The 14,708-nt window shown below is 41.1% G+C and overlaps 1 protein-coding gene across 1 annotated transcript in view; it reads left to right on the forward strand.

Annotated features, from left to right (window-relative positions):
• The window catches only part of ALG14 (ALG14 UDP-N-acetylglucosaminyltransferase subunit), a 93,979-nt gene extending 90,863 nt beyond the window's left edge, over nucleotides 1-3,116 (forward strand). Inside the window, exon 4 of the mRNA XM_021668161.2 lies at nucleotides 1,723-3,116. Within this exon, the coding sequence (XP_021523836.2) occupies nucleotides 1,723-1,953 (231 nt within the window). The 3' untranslated portion in view covers nucleotides 1,954-3,116. The remainder of the gene's footprint in view (nucleotides 1-1,722) is intronic.
• The last annotated feature ends 11,592 nt before the right edge of the window (nucleotides 3,117-14,708 follow it).

The raw sequence follows: 14,708 nt of genomic DNA on the forward strand, positions 1-14,708 counted from the left end.
TAGTGAAACCCCGTCTCTACTGAAAATACAAAAATTAGCGTGGTGGCATGCGCCTGTAGTCCCAGCTACTCGGGAGACTGAGGCAGGAGAATCACTTGAACCCAGGAGGTAGAAGTTGCAGTGAGCCGAGATTACGCCACTACACTCCAGCTTGGGCAACAGATTGAGACTTCATCTCAAAAAAAAAAAAAATGTAATACACGTTAAATGTTTAGTACAGTACTTGGCCATAGTGCACTGTTAATAAATAGCAGTGGTGAGGGCTGAGGTCGTGATTGTCATTTCTGCTGTTGCCCAGAGTCAGAGCTGGTTTGCAGTCTGTTTAACCCTGGTCCCCTGACTCTCAGTTCCATTTTCTTTCTACTACACTGCCTCAAGGGACTACGCAGAAAGGTTATAGGGGCAACTTAATGGAGATTAAAAACTAGGATCGACAGCAGCTTAGTAGCTGGTAATTCAAGAGAAAATTTGAACATAAATTCTCCATAAAAGACAGAAAGGGGGTTTGTAGATTGCAGGTAGAGAGCTTCTAGGAAGACATAAAGAAGATTGGTCTTATCCGAAACAGATTATTTTCCCAAAGCTTTGTGAATGGTGTTCTCGGCGGTCACGCCTCCTGGTGGCGCCTAGACACCGTGACCTTTTTCAAACCCTATAGCCCTGACCACATTCACATGGAGGCAAGATGGCTGTCTTTCTGTCAGAGAGAGCCTTTGAAATGCTGGGGTGTATAAACAATATAGACAGTACATGCGGGGACCTTTCCAGCTCTAAGATTCGCTGGTGCCTGCTAAGTTTTGTGGACCTTGGTTGGTAAGATCATGTGACATTATAGAGCATTCCCAATAGGCATATGTAGACAGTCACAAACCTCTTGTTTTATGGTTTGGGGAATAAAATGTTTTATTAGATTTTACTAATTCAGTAAACATGAACATATGATTAAGATGTTGTGTAAAATGCTTTTTCCTCGGAAAACAGTAATATATTATCTTACCAACAATTCTCTGAAGTAGATTTTCTCTTGTTTTCTTAAATGGCTTATAAAAATTCTTTGAAGTCATTCTCAGTTGAATTTTTACTTCTCGTTACGTTAGTCAACTAAATTGTTTTTAATTAGTGGCTTTCTACAAAAATCTGCAGAATTAAAAGCATTAAAACTCTTCTGTATTACGAACACAGATTAAACTGCTCCTGAGGGAAAATCTCATTCATGTGGTAGTCTTCTCTTAAATCTCATTTATTGGATTGAACTCCTAAAATGAGTCCACATCCCACAAAAATATTCTATATAGTCAATCAAAGACATTTTCTCCCACATCAAGAAGAAGTTGGTGAAAGAAAACTGAGTGAATCTTAGTTGATTTTATCTGTTTTCTATATATTTGTTTGACATTCAAGGTCCACAAAGCAGTCAGAGAAGGGCAACGCATGCCTGTCCAATGAGTGCTGACTGAGCACCAGACACCGTGCTAGGAGTTAGAAGTTAAGTGATTTGCTCTGAGTCACACAGTTGGTCAGCAAGAGAGCCAAGACAACACAGCGCTGCCTGGCTCCCAAGTGCTTTAACATGCACTGTTTGCTGCATCCTGGTTCTTGACAGAGAAGGACTTACTAGGATAATAAGTAAATCCCCTCTGAGATCAGACTATTCTTAATGCAAAATGCCTCCCTTAGATTACTATTTTGTATTTTCCTTTGACCTTCAACTTTTTCTTTCAGGTGTTGTGTAACGGACCAGGAACATGTGTTCCTATCTGTGTATCTGCCCTTCTCCTTGGGATACTAGGAATAAAGAAAGTGATCATTGTCTACGTTGAAAGCGTCTGCCGTGTAGAAACGTTATCCCTGTCCGGAAAGATTCTGTTTCATCTCTCAGATTACTTCATTGTTCAGTGGCCAGCTCTGAAAGAAAAGTATCCCAAATCTGTGTACCTCGGGCGAATCGTTTGACAAATGGCAACTGACTTTAGAATTTTGCAGTTAACAGTAGTATGTACTCAAATTGGAGGGGAAAAAACGCTACATGTTTATTTTAAGTGTCTGACAGTCCTAAGAATTATTGATGGTAAGGAATAAAAAGTGTACAGAGGATGCAGTGAAGAAACAGGCTTCTCTTATGAAACAAGCATTGATAAGCACTAACTACTAAGTGTTTATGCCTCTGTAAACCAAATTTCTTTTCTAGATAAAAATATGTATCACCACCTGAAATTTTCTTCCGACTGTTTTAGTGGTATTTTTTTAAACATAGCTAAATATAGAGTTTGTATGATTAGTAACATTTCCTGTCCTACAGCTTTTTAAAGTATTCTGTATTTTAGAAGAAGAGAAAAAGAAAGGTATTTCTAAGTTTTTGTTCAGATACAAAAGGCTTTATTTCCTGTATGGAAACACTGATGTCCCCAGTGAAGCCTTTCAGCATAAAGGAAGCAGTTATATTAAATTGGCTTCATGACAATTTGTACTCCACAAGCCTCCAGAACTTTGAGTGTAAACCAGTATCTTTTTTTGTGCTTCAGTCTTGCTTTTTGAGTGGTTGGCCTTAATACAGAGTATATTCTAAAATCTCTTGTTTAATTGTTAAAATAAATTAAAAGATGACCATTGTCATAGTAATAAAAACATGATTCTACTTATCAGTAATTCAGACTCTCAAAACATTAACAAAATAGCTTAGTAAATGCTACACAGTGTCACGGCTGTATCTGTCCCTGGCATTTTGAGATGTTTAGGCTTGCTAGAGTATGTATTTACTAGACATTTGTATAGTGCTTGCTGTATGCCAGAGATTCCTGTAAGTGTTTTTCAGATATTATTTAATCATCTTAAGACCTCAGTGATGTAGGGACTGTTATTATTCCCGTTTTACAGCTGACTTGTCCAAGACCACATGACTAGTAAGTGGCAAAGCCACAATTCAAGTTCAGGTAAGGCTGGCTTCATAGCGGGGCCAGTTTCATGGGTGTGCGGCCTATGCAGTCACATAGAGTTCTACGCTTAAGAGGGCCCACACTTGGGTTAATGTTCTGCTGTCACTCTCTTGAATTTCTTAATAATTTTTTAAACAATGAACTGATATTTTAGACCCTATAAATTATGTCGCTGGCCCTGTGTTTCTGTGTTGAGACTGTGTTTCTACTGGTGCCATGTTACTGTAACAGAAGTACACATTTAGTGCCGTGCCTGGCCCAGGGAGCTCCTAAAACAGGAATTCTGTTTCCCTCCATCTAAGCTCTGCTTCTTTAACAAAGCAACGAAAGAAAGAAAGGAAGGAAGGAAGGGAGAGAGGGAGGGAGGGAGGGAGAAAGGAAGGAAAGAAGGAAGGAAGGAAGGAGGGAGGGAGGGAAGGAAGGAAGGAAGGGAGGGGAGGGAAGATCCTCTCCTGTAGTATTTCAGTTTATATATAGTTTTATAAGTATGATATAAATCTAAAGAAATGGTGATTAATGAAGTGATCGAATTTTATTGAAAAGAGACATGATTACCCACGATCATGTAAAATTTAAATCCTGAAGCTGATCTAGCCTTTCTTCTTTTAAAAAAAAAAAAGAAAAAGAAATAACTTCCTTCTCTGAATCAAGTAACAGGTGCATCTGTCAGCCGGACATTTTCCTAGGTTTTTGGCTGGAGAAATGTGTGGCCAAAGATGTCTCAGAATGGTGAGAACGCATGGCTGTCTGGATTTAGTGGGCCTGGGGCAGCCAAGTGATAGTTCACTGTGCTTTGATTTTAATCCTCAAATCTCAGGCACTGGCTGTTTGCACTGACCTATAGACCTGGAGTATCAGACAGCCTATTAGTATCATTCAACAGGGGCTGAGGTGAAATAAGCCTTGACTCTTCTAGAGAGAATGTGATTTTTTCAGGGACAGCAGCATCTGCATTTTATTCCTGTTTAAGGCTTTCTCTGCTCTGTACTTTTTCCTAAGTGGTACTAGGTAATTGAATGGTAAGGGAAAGTGAACTGCATTTAGTGAATGCCTCTCTGTGCTGTGGGGCAGCTTCCCCGGGCCCCCACTGGTAATCCTGCTGCAGAGGCCCCCGTCAGGTCAGAGCTTACAAAGATCAGACCAGAGAGAGTTGTAGAAAAGATGCTATAATTTTTTCCAGAAGCGTATATCCCAGATGTTTTGCAGAGCCTTAACTTAAGACAGCGGTTAGCCTGGAATGTCAGAGAAAGAATGTGTGTGTGTTATATCACCAAAAGTTTAGAAATATTATATCTTTCATAGGTTCAGGCTGCTGTGCACTCATTCAGAGCCAGGCTGAGGCGCGTTATTGCATCTTCCCGCTCATTCAGATTACTTGGTAAACAAGTACGCGTTCTGCTGTGTGTTATTGTTACGGCTAATTTGAGTCATCAAGGCCCCATTAGCAAAGGGGGCTGGTTTGAGATTATGGTAGGGGCACAGTTTCCCTGCTGTGCGTTCCTGTGACATTCAGAAAGAGTACTCTAGTCTCAACTCAAACTGAAGAAGGTGAGTAGCTAACTTGTCCCTTCCAATTCCTCTTAGAACACTCCGGAATGCAACTTTTACTGTAGGAGACTGTTCATGAAAAAATTAATTCAATCAGTCTTCAAATGAGAGGCAGGGAAACCACACATCCTGCCCACACCTACTTCCCTGGAAGATTTCTATCTGTAGTTCAGCCATCCTAAAAGGTCTCAGCAGCTTGCCAGGTCAGAATGTCTGTTTAAAAAAGGATGCCCAAAAATCACGACAGGAAACTTTAGCCTGGAACGAAGAGTGCTATGAAACCGTGTCAACAAGAGGAGTGGTGTACAGTTGTGAGTTGAGCAGCAAGACGTCCTTGCTAGGAAGGAGATGGCCCAAGCTTCCCCTTATAAAAGCAACTTGAAACACATTATTTTACCTTTCAAAGATACATGGTAAGTTAAAATTGAGAAACGTACCCATTTACTATGCAGTTCCTTGGGTTGAATCAGTGCTTTATTTTTTCTGAAAAACCCCATCCCCCAAAAGGCATTTGATAGCAATGTATTAAGCACATTTTACCAATGATAAGAATATCATCATAAGTATTAAAGAAAATTTTCCTTCTCCATACGGGTCAGCGTTTGAAGCCCCACGGGGTTTCCTGATAGTTTCAGCCCTGACACACAATGAGCAGACACCCAAATCTTGTCCACCCTGAACATTCTTTTGTCAGGGCCCATCACTCTAGCACTCTAAAAACAAATCTGCAATTGTGTTCTTGCTGCCGACTCATTTTAAACATGAATTTGACAAGCTCCTCTTTCCCCACTGGAGTAGTTAACTGATGCTAGCCCGCTAGCTTCTATCGTGCCCCTCAAGCAACAAACTTTGGGATCATTTTTGTTTTCACACTTTCCTAACCCACATATAATTGGTTGCCTTTTAATTTCATTCCCCCCAGAATTTTCTCTTGTCTTTCTGTTCTCTCCTTGAAATTACTTTTACTGTTCCTCTTCTTTTTCATCACCTATTGATTCTGCCTTTGACTTAGTTCATAGCTGCCCTTTCCTTCTCAGTCCCATGGTTACAACCTGAGCCAGCTCTTCAACAAAAATGCCTGGCTTGATGAGTACATTTTATTGAGGAGCTGAGGAAGCACCTGTGGAAGGAACAAATGAATGATTTTGTTAATTATTTATTTAGTCTTCAGAGACTACACCTCATGCCAGTTTTATATCCTTGTTCTACTTTTTTCTTTTTTTTTGAGACAGAGTCCGGCTCCATCACCCAGGCTGGAGTGCAATGGTGCAGTCTCGGCCCACTGGTTCACTACAACCTCTCCCGCCTGGCTTCAAGCGATTCTCATGCCTCAGCCTCCAGAGTAGCTGGGATTACAGGCACACGCCACCACACCCAGCTAAATTTTATGATTTTAGTAGAGATGGGGTTTTACCTTGTTGGCCATGCTGGTCTTGAACTCACAACCTCAGGTGATCCACCCACCTCAGCCTCCCAAAATGCTGGGATTATAGGCATAAGCCACCACACCTGGGCCTTGTTCCACATTTTATAATATTTATACCAAAGAGAGGTTAAGTAATTTATTAAAGATTATAGAACTACAAAGTGGCAAAGCTGAGATTTGAACCAAGGCATTCTAGCTCCAGCCAGGCTTACCTTAATAGCTATGTTAGGTTTTTTGTTTTTTTTTAAAGGTGCTAGAAAGGAAATAAATGAGGTCACAGGGTACTATGATGGAGTAGAAGGTAGTTGGTGTTCTAGATAGGGAAATCAGGAAAGGCCTTTCTAAGAAAGTGATATTTTAGTTGAGTTCCAAAGGATAATGCCTTAAATATTTGTCCTCCTCCTACTTCACTTCCAACTTAGATTTTGCCTCACCCACAGTCTTTGTCTTCAGCTAGTTTGAGCAAATTCTCTAACTAACTCTGTGACATAGCCAGCCATTCCAAAGGTTAGTGCTGAGTTCCACACCATCAGATCGCAGTCCTTGTACTCAGAAACACCTGTGGCAGGAACAGGGCATGATCTTGCTAATTATTTATGTTTGTCTTCAGGGATTTTACCTCAGGCCAGTTTTGTATCCTTGTTCCACTTTTGATAGGATTTATACCACAGCTCTACAAAACATAGGCACTAATTAAATACTTAAATTACTTATAGCTTCAGACTTGTCTAGGTTCACTTCAGTTATATTTGATCTAGACCAATGTTTTGGTCCCAGGACCTCATTATACTAAAAACTTATTGAAAACCGGCTGGGCACAGTGTTTTACACTATGTAATCCCAGCACTTTGGGAGGCCGAGGCAGGCGGATCACTTGAGCCAAGGAGTTCAAGACCAGCCTGGGCAACACGGTAAAACCCCATCTCTACAAAAAATACAAAAATTAGCCAGGCGTGGTGGCTCACACCTATATTTCCAGCTAGTTGGTAGGCTGAGGTGGTTGGATCGCTGGAGCCCGGGAGGCAGAGGTTGCAGTGAGCCAAGGTCATGCCATTGCACTTCAGCCTGAGTGGCAAAGCGAGACTCTGTTGCAAAAAATAAAATAAAAATTGAAAAGCCCAATAAGCTTTTGTTTATGTGATCTATATTTGTCAATATTTACCATTGTAGAAATGAGAGAAAAATTTTCATCACGAGAATACAAAAGGACATATTCCATTGACTGTCAGAACAATATCATCACACACCATGTAGCATCTGGAAAACTATACCATCATGAGAATAACAAGGAAAAGGCAAATAACATCTTAATATTACTATGAAAATAGTTTTGACCTCATAAACCCAAAAACACCTTGATGACTCCCAGGGACCCCAGGACCACGTTTTAAGAACTGCTGCTCTATATAATGTCACATCAATGAATTCATCTCTCTTTTGTTTTTTCCAAATAGATACAGGGTTTCATTATGTTGTCCAGGCTGGTCTCAAACTCCTGGCCTCAAGGAATCCTCCTGCCTTGGCCTGCCAGAGTGCTGGAATCACAGGCGTGCGGCACTGTGCCCGGCCTATCTCCTCTGGTCAGTGATCTGTATATTAGTTTTATTGATGTGTAAAAAATTGCCACACATATATTGGCTTAAAACAATACATTATCTCATAGTTTGGTAGGTTAGAAATGCAGGCAAAGAAGGTTCTCTACTCAACATCTCGAAAGGCTGAAGTCAAGATGATGGCCAAAGCTGAGTTCTGATCTGCCACTCTGAATCCTCTTTCAGATGCATTCAGATGGTTGTTGACAGAATTCAGTTCCTTGCAGTTGTAGGATTCGTGGTGGCCTGTTTCCTGTCTTTTAAGGACTCACATGACTGGGTCCATATAATCTCCCTTTTGATTAACTCAAGGTCAACTGATTAGGACCATAATTACATTCCTTTTGCCATGTTAATGTAACATAATCAGAGGAGTGATATGTCATATTCACAGATCCCACTCACACTTAAGGATAGTAGATTATCCAGGGCATGTAACTCAGGCAGTAGAATATTACTGGCCGTCTCTTTTTTTTTTTTTTTAAGACGAAGTCTCACTCTGTCACCCAGGCTGGAAAGCTATGGTGCAATCTCAACTCACTGCAACCTACTCCTCCCTGGTTCAAGCAATTCTCATGCCTCAGCCTCCTGAGTAGCTAGGATTACAGGAGTATGCCACCAGCCTGGCTAATTTTTGTATTTTTAGCAGAGATGTGGTTTCACCATGTTGGCCAGGCTGGTCTCGAACTCCTAGGCTCAAGTGATCCACCTGTCTCGGCCTCCCAAAGTGCTGGGATTACAGGCGTGAGCCACCATACCCGGTCTGGGGCCATCTTAGACTTCTGCCAACCACAATCAACCAGATGGTTTTTGTTTTGTTGTGGAAAAAAAAAAAATTAAGCTTTCACTTGGGCCACCAAACTCCTACCTTAAAGTTCCAAGTAACCAAGTTCTCTAATTTTTTTTAATATGGGAAATCCACATCTCCCAAACTCTGTCCCTTTTCTAGCAAGTTACTTCACTTTTCTGTAAAATAAGTACAATAATGGTACCTACGTTAGAGTTGTGAGAACAAAACTAGATGATGCATGTACTGAGTTTAGCACAGAGCCTGCTAAATAGTAAGCCCTCAGTCACCTTTGTCTCTACCAGTGGTGGCTCCCTTGGTGTGTGAAGAAGGCTCTCCTGAAACTGAGTGCAGCAACCCTCTAGGATGGCTGTAGTCCAAGAAAACCCAGAAAATGTGTGCTGCCAAGGATTTGGAGAAATGGGACCCCTCATACATTGCTGGTAGGAATGTAGAATGGTCAGCAGCTGTGGAAAACAGTTCAGCAGTTCCACAAAAATCAAACATAAAGTTATCATATGGCCCAGCAATTCTACCCATAGGTATGTACCCTGGAGAATTAAAAACATATGTTTACACAAAAACGTATATGTTTGCAGCAATATTATTCATAATAACCCAAAAGCAGAAACAACCCAAATGCTCACCAACTAACAAACGGATAAACAAAATGTGGTACATCCATGCAGTGGAATATTACTCAGTCACGGAGAGGAATGAAGAAGTACTAATACACGCTACAGTGTGGATGAACCTTGTAAACAGTATGCTAAGTTAAGAAGCCAGCCACAAAAGACAAGAAACGCATGATTCCATTCACATGAAGTGTCCAGAGCAGGCAGATAACATAGGCAGAAAGTAGCTCAGGGGTTTCCAGGGGCAGTGGGATGGGGAAATGGAAGGCAACTCCTAATGGGTATGGGGTTTCTTTTGGAGGTGATGAAAATGTTCTGGAATTCGAAGGTGGTGATGGTTGTACATCTCTGTGAATACACTAAAAGCCACTAAATTATTTACTGGGTGAATTTTATAGTGTCTGTAGGCATTCCAGTTGACAATCACATCTTAGTATAGACTTTGAGTCATCTCAGTCAAGGCACTGGACATGTAAGAGAAGTCTCCAGATGATTCCAGCCCTGCCATCTGAGTCACTCCAGCCTTTCTGGTCTTCCCAGAAGAGGCTCAGACACCGTGGAGGAGAGAAGAGCTCTCCCTTCTGTGCCCTGTGATTTGCTGATCCACAGAGTTCACAGGCATGATTAAATGGTGGTGGTTTTCCACTGTGAAGTTTCGGAGTAATTTGTCACAAAGCAATAGCTAATTAGAAAAATAAGCTTTCAGAAGAAGCCAGTTTCTCCAAAGCTTGGGTACTTAATATTAAAAGAGGAAGAAATTTCTTGCCCCCAGGCAAAAGTCAGAAGATGTATTTCTACCCCATGGATAGGAAAAGGATTTTTTTCCTCCTTTCTCCTTGGCCTGCATGCAGCAGTGAAACAGAAACCAGTGGATTCTTTTAAATCTTTAACCATATGCAGATGAATAAGCAAATGGTTGGACTTCATTCCTAATCTCTTTTCCTTTCCTGTATAACTCAGATTTTTTTTTCCACTCTAATAAACTTGAGCATTTAAACAGAAGTCATGTGTCACGTATATGACGATTAGCAGCAAGAATGTAGAAAAGGAGATAGTGGCTGAGCACTAAGCCTTAATTAATACCCAGCCACTCGACTGAAAATAAGAACAATGTTTCTGGCAAAGAAATGTAAAAAAAAAAATCTGTCCAATTTGGAATCATTTTTTTTTCCTCTCTCATTCTTTTGAGGGTAATGATTTAAAATTCAATGACTGTAAAGGGAACTTTTTAAAGTTTTCAGTTGAGCTCCAGTGACTGAAGTGCAGTAATCTTTGTATGACATCAAGCAGGGCCACCCTCCCCATGTCTGGTCCCCAGTGGACTGCCAACCCCCAGAATGTACACACTGAGACAGAAGGGAATACATCCCAATGGAAGCCAAGCAGCAGCAGGAAGGATGAAGGAGTGTGGGGACAGTCTCTTCCCGCCCCTCAAAAAAAGGGAAAACACTTTGGGAGGCCGAGGCGGGTGGATCACGAGGTCAAGAGATCGAGACCATCCTGGTCAACATGGTGAAACCCCGTCTCTCCTAATACAAAAAATTAGCTGGGCATGGTGGCGCGTGCCTGTAATCCCAGCTACTCAGGAGGCTGAGGCAGGAGAATTGCCTGAACCCAGGAGGCGGAGATTGCGGTGAGCCGAGATCGCGCCATTGCGCTCCAGCCTGGGTATCAAGAGCGAAACTCCGTCTCAAAAAAAAAAAAAAAAAAAAAAAAAAAAAAAAAGGGAAACAAGCTTCGTTCTTGAAGGAAAAGGGAGAAAAACAAGACTTTTATGGAAATACCATATACAGAGTTGGCAGAAATTCAGCAAGGAATAAAAAGTATCCAACATGTTCCCTTATTCAGTTCCAGTCTGGCAGACAAATTAAAAGAGGTTCAATTTTCAAACCGATTTGCCCTGAATTATCTGGACCTAAAACCATGCAAGGCATCTAAAAAGACTCGTGGTTTGGTCCATTGTCAGCCCAGTTGAACAAGCGGAGTCTAAAGCAGCCAGATGGAAAAAGCTTAAAATGTTTTCATAAAAATCTTATTAAAAAAACAAAGTGTTTGTGGATGAAATAAGAGGCCTGAGATTTGATCGAAAATCCATTGCCAAGAGTGGGGCAGGAAGGAGAGTTTGTAGATGAAACAGGATTAGCCATGCGTGTGGAAGCTGAGTGGGCAGTGGGTACACGGGGAATCACAGATGAGCCCATCATGTTCCCTCTATTTCATATGGTTTCAGCATTTCCATAATTAAAAGCTATAGAAATATGTATCATGTAAGAAATTTTCAGATGCTAAAAAGCCAAAGAATGTATTGATTATAGATAAATGAAACAAGCTAGGTTTTGAAATGAGAACAAGAAAGGACACTTTAAAATTACTTTTATTTCATGCTTAACTAATGAAAAAAAAAAAGTGGCTCAAGCCTGTAATCTCAGCACTTTGGGAGGTCGAGGTGGGGGGATCACTTGAGGTCAGGAGTTTGAGACCAGCCTGGCCAACATGGTGAAACCCCATCGCTGCTAAAAATACAAAAATTAGTCGGGTGTGGTGGTGCACTCCTGTAATCCCAGCTACTCGGGAGGCTGAGGAAGGAGAATTGCTTGAACCTGGGAGGCAGAGGTTGCAGTGAGCTGAGATCGCACCAGTGCACTCCAGCCTGGGCAACAGTGAGACTCGTCTCAAAAACAAACAAACAAACAAAAAGTGTCAGTCTGCAAATCTGAACCTGAATAGATTTCTCTGACTTGAAATAGTCTATGCTCGGCCTGTTAATACACTGCTGTCAAGTATGAAATGTCACTGTAATCTTTATCCATGTAAGGGCTGTGCCCCTCGTTTGGTAGATATTTGAGATGTTCCAACATCAATTTGACAAGACCTTTACGGGAGACTTAAGGGCGCTGACTCCCATGGAAGGACCCCCTTTCTCCAAGGGCACACTCCCAGCTCCGTGTCAGAAGCGCTGTGTGTGTACTGACTCATTTCGTCCTCAGGTCCAGGCACCTGAGGCCCACACTTTAAAAACACACACTTGCCACTTGCCTCCCTGTGAGGATGGAAGCGCCACACCTTTCTAGACCAAACTCTGGCTGCCCAGGCCCCCCAGATTCCCTGCCTCAGTGGCCCAAGCCTGCTTCTTGGGTTTGCATGGGCCTCTTGCCCCATGGAATGCAGGTGAACTGTGCCCCGGGGCTGAGAGATGGCAAGGGTGGTTGCAGTGGGGAAGGGCGAGGCAGGAGTTAGGACCTGCACACTGTGGAAGCAGGATGGAGCCAGACGCGAAGAGAAGGGAGGGGGCTGTGGCAGAGGTTTTTGTGTATACTCTTACCGGGGGTCCTGGAAATGTTAGGGGTGGACCTAATGAGGTAAGTATTATCATTACCACCTTTTTTGGAGGAAATAAAACTGAGAAAGCTTGAGTCATTTGCTTGGGGTTGCACAGCTGGTTAGCGGCAGAGCCAGGGCTTAGCCTGTCGTTCTTGTGATTCCATGGCTCTTCCCTTTCGTGCTCCACACAGCAAAATCCACAGAGTCTGCAGGTACCTGAGGCTCTCATGAGATACAGAGACAGTCCTGAAAAGCTGTCTTCCATCAGTTAAGCTGCTTTTCTACTCCGTACTGCGTTATCGGTGCCAACTCAGAAGGTGGCAGACAGAAGTGGTGGCAAAGCCTCATCCAGAAAAAATTACCATGGGAAGTTGATTCAACAGAAAAATATTTGATGCAAGAGTATGACAGCTAATCCTAGGATTTCACTTTTTGTTCTGAACTTCTGACCTACAGCTGCTAGTCCAACCATGGAATGTCTAAAAGGTACTTTAACTCGATTTTAACCTTGTCGAGCGAGTATTTGGCCAATCAAATAAGTAGGTCTTTGTTTATTTCCTTTAAACTCTAAAGCCAGGAAATTACTTTTGATACATTAAGACCCCTGCCTTCCCTCCAAGGACATCCTGAGGCATAGAAATAAAATCTAGCCAAACGTATTTTCAATTACTATTCATAAGGAAACACCCATCACATTATAGGTAATTTGGAAAAGCAGATTTATGGAAAAAACCGTTGAAATATTACAATATTATTAGAAGGCATAATTTAATGTACTTAATACCAAGTAGTCACTTTTGGATATGTTTTGGATACCAACTGCAAATATCTAAAGTTGGCCGGGTGCAGTGGCTCATGCCTGTAATCCCAGCACTTTGGGAGGCCGAGGTGGGTGGATCACTTGAGGCCAGGAGTTCAAGACCAGCTTGGCCAACATGGTGAAACCCCGTCTCTATTTTTATTTAAAAAAAAAAAAATATATATATATATATATATATATATATATAGTTAATAGTAATACTAGTAGTTGATAGTAGTGAGTGCTTATGCACCAGGCAAAACGCTGTCTTTAACATGTATTGACTCAATCCTCACAGCAGCCCTGGAGAATAGTATTAGGTTGGTGCAAAAGTAATTGCGGGTTTTGCCATACTTCTAATTGTACTTTTATCCCTATTCCAAGTCTATTTGCCATAATTTTAATGGCAAAAACCACACTTACTTTTGCACCAACCTAATATTATTATTGCTTCTTTACAAATGAGGTAACTGAGATACAGAGAGGATAGTAAGCTTGGAACTAATGTTATATACAGAGGGGTTTATCCAAGTACTATTTATAATGAAAGAATTGGAAATAATCTAAGTTGGAAAATATTTAATATATTATGGTATGTCCATGTAATGAACTATGGTGCAGCTATTAAAAATCACATTCTTAAAGAATATTTAATGGCATAGAAAAATGCTTAAAATTTTCCCTTAAGTATATTTTTAAATGATGCAAATAAGTGTGTATTATGAGCACAATTTTAAAAACTTATGCAAAATTTAAAAATAAATACAACTATATAAAATATTTAAAATAGATATCTGAGTTAAGGAATTATGTATAAAGTTTATTCTATAATTTTGTTTCATTTTGATTAGGTATTATGTAAGAGAGAAAGTAAGATTTTGAAAAATGAATTCTTGTGAGCTAGTACCTCAATATAAAAAAGCTATATAAAGGAGTATAAAAAAGGGAAACATTATAATGTGTTCTAAGAAATACTATACTGGCAAGTGTAATAAATAATAATGGAAATAATTAATAGGCACACGTCCAATACTTAACTGTTTTACATGCAATTAATGCAACATCTCACTTGATCTACACGATGACACGGAGGTGGAGGTAGTCTCAGCTCCTGGTTTTCAGATGATGAAAATGAAACTCAGAAGAGGTTGTAACTTTTCCAAGGCTCTGCAGAGGCTGCATGGTCAGGCCAGGGCTAGGATCCTCAGACAGTCACCATTCAGCATCTGTGAGAGCAGGCCCAGTGTGCGGGCAGAGCCAGACTCTGTTGGATGGATTGGCCACATTCCGACTTACTCAACGTGAGCCTGAATGAGTATGGAAGTGAGCTAAGAGAGCCTCATGCCAATGTATGGGAAGGCCAGTGAAATAAGAATCAGATCTGAGATCTAGTTTTGGTTCTGTTATTTATCAGGTGAGCAAATCCTTTGACCTCTCTGGGCCCTGTTTGTTCCTCTGGATACAACACAGATGTAATCAGGCTTCCTGGGACCCATGTCTGCCCTAGAGGTCAGTTGCCTGAATTGTCACATGCCAAAATCCCCTAAGTAGATTCCAAAGGCTTTGAATAGCAGCATTGATTTTTACTGAAGATTGAGAGGGTGTAGGGCAGACTGGGTTGCATCACATATCACCAGCAAAACATCCTTAAAGATTTCTTGAAATAC

This window comes from Aotus nancymaae, unplaced genomic scaffold, assembly GCF_030222135.1.
Source record: "Aotus nancymaae isolate 86718 unplaced genomic scaffold, 86718_ANA_hifiasm-v0.15.2.pri h1tg000103l, whole genome shotgun sequence".
In the NCBI taxonomy this organism is placed as follows: domain Eukaryota; kingdom Metazoa; phylum Chordata; class Mammalia; order Primates; family Aotidae; genus Aotus; species Aotus nancymaae.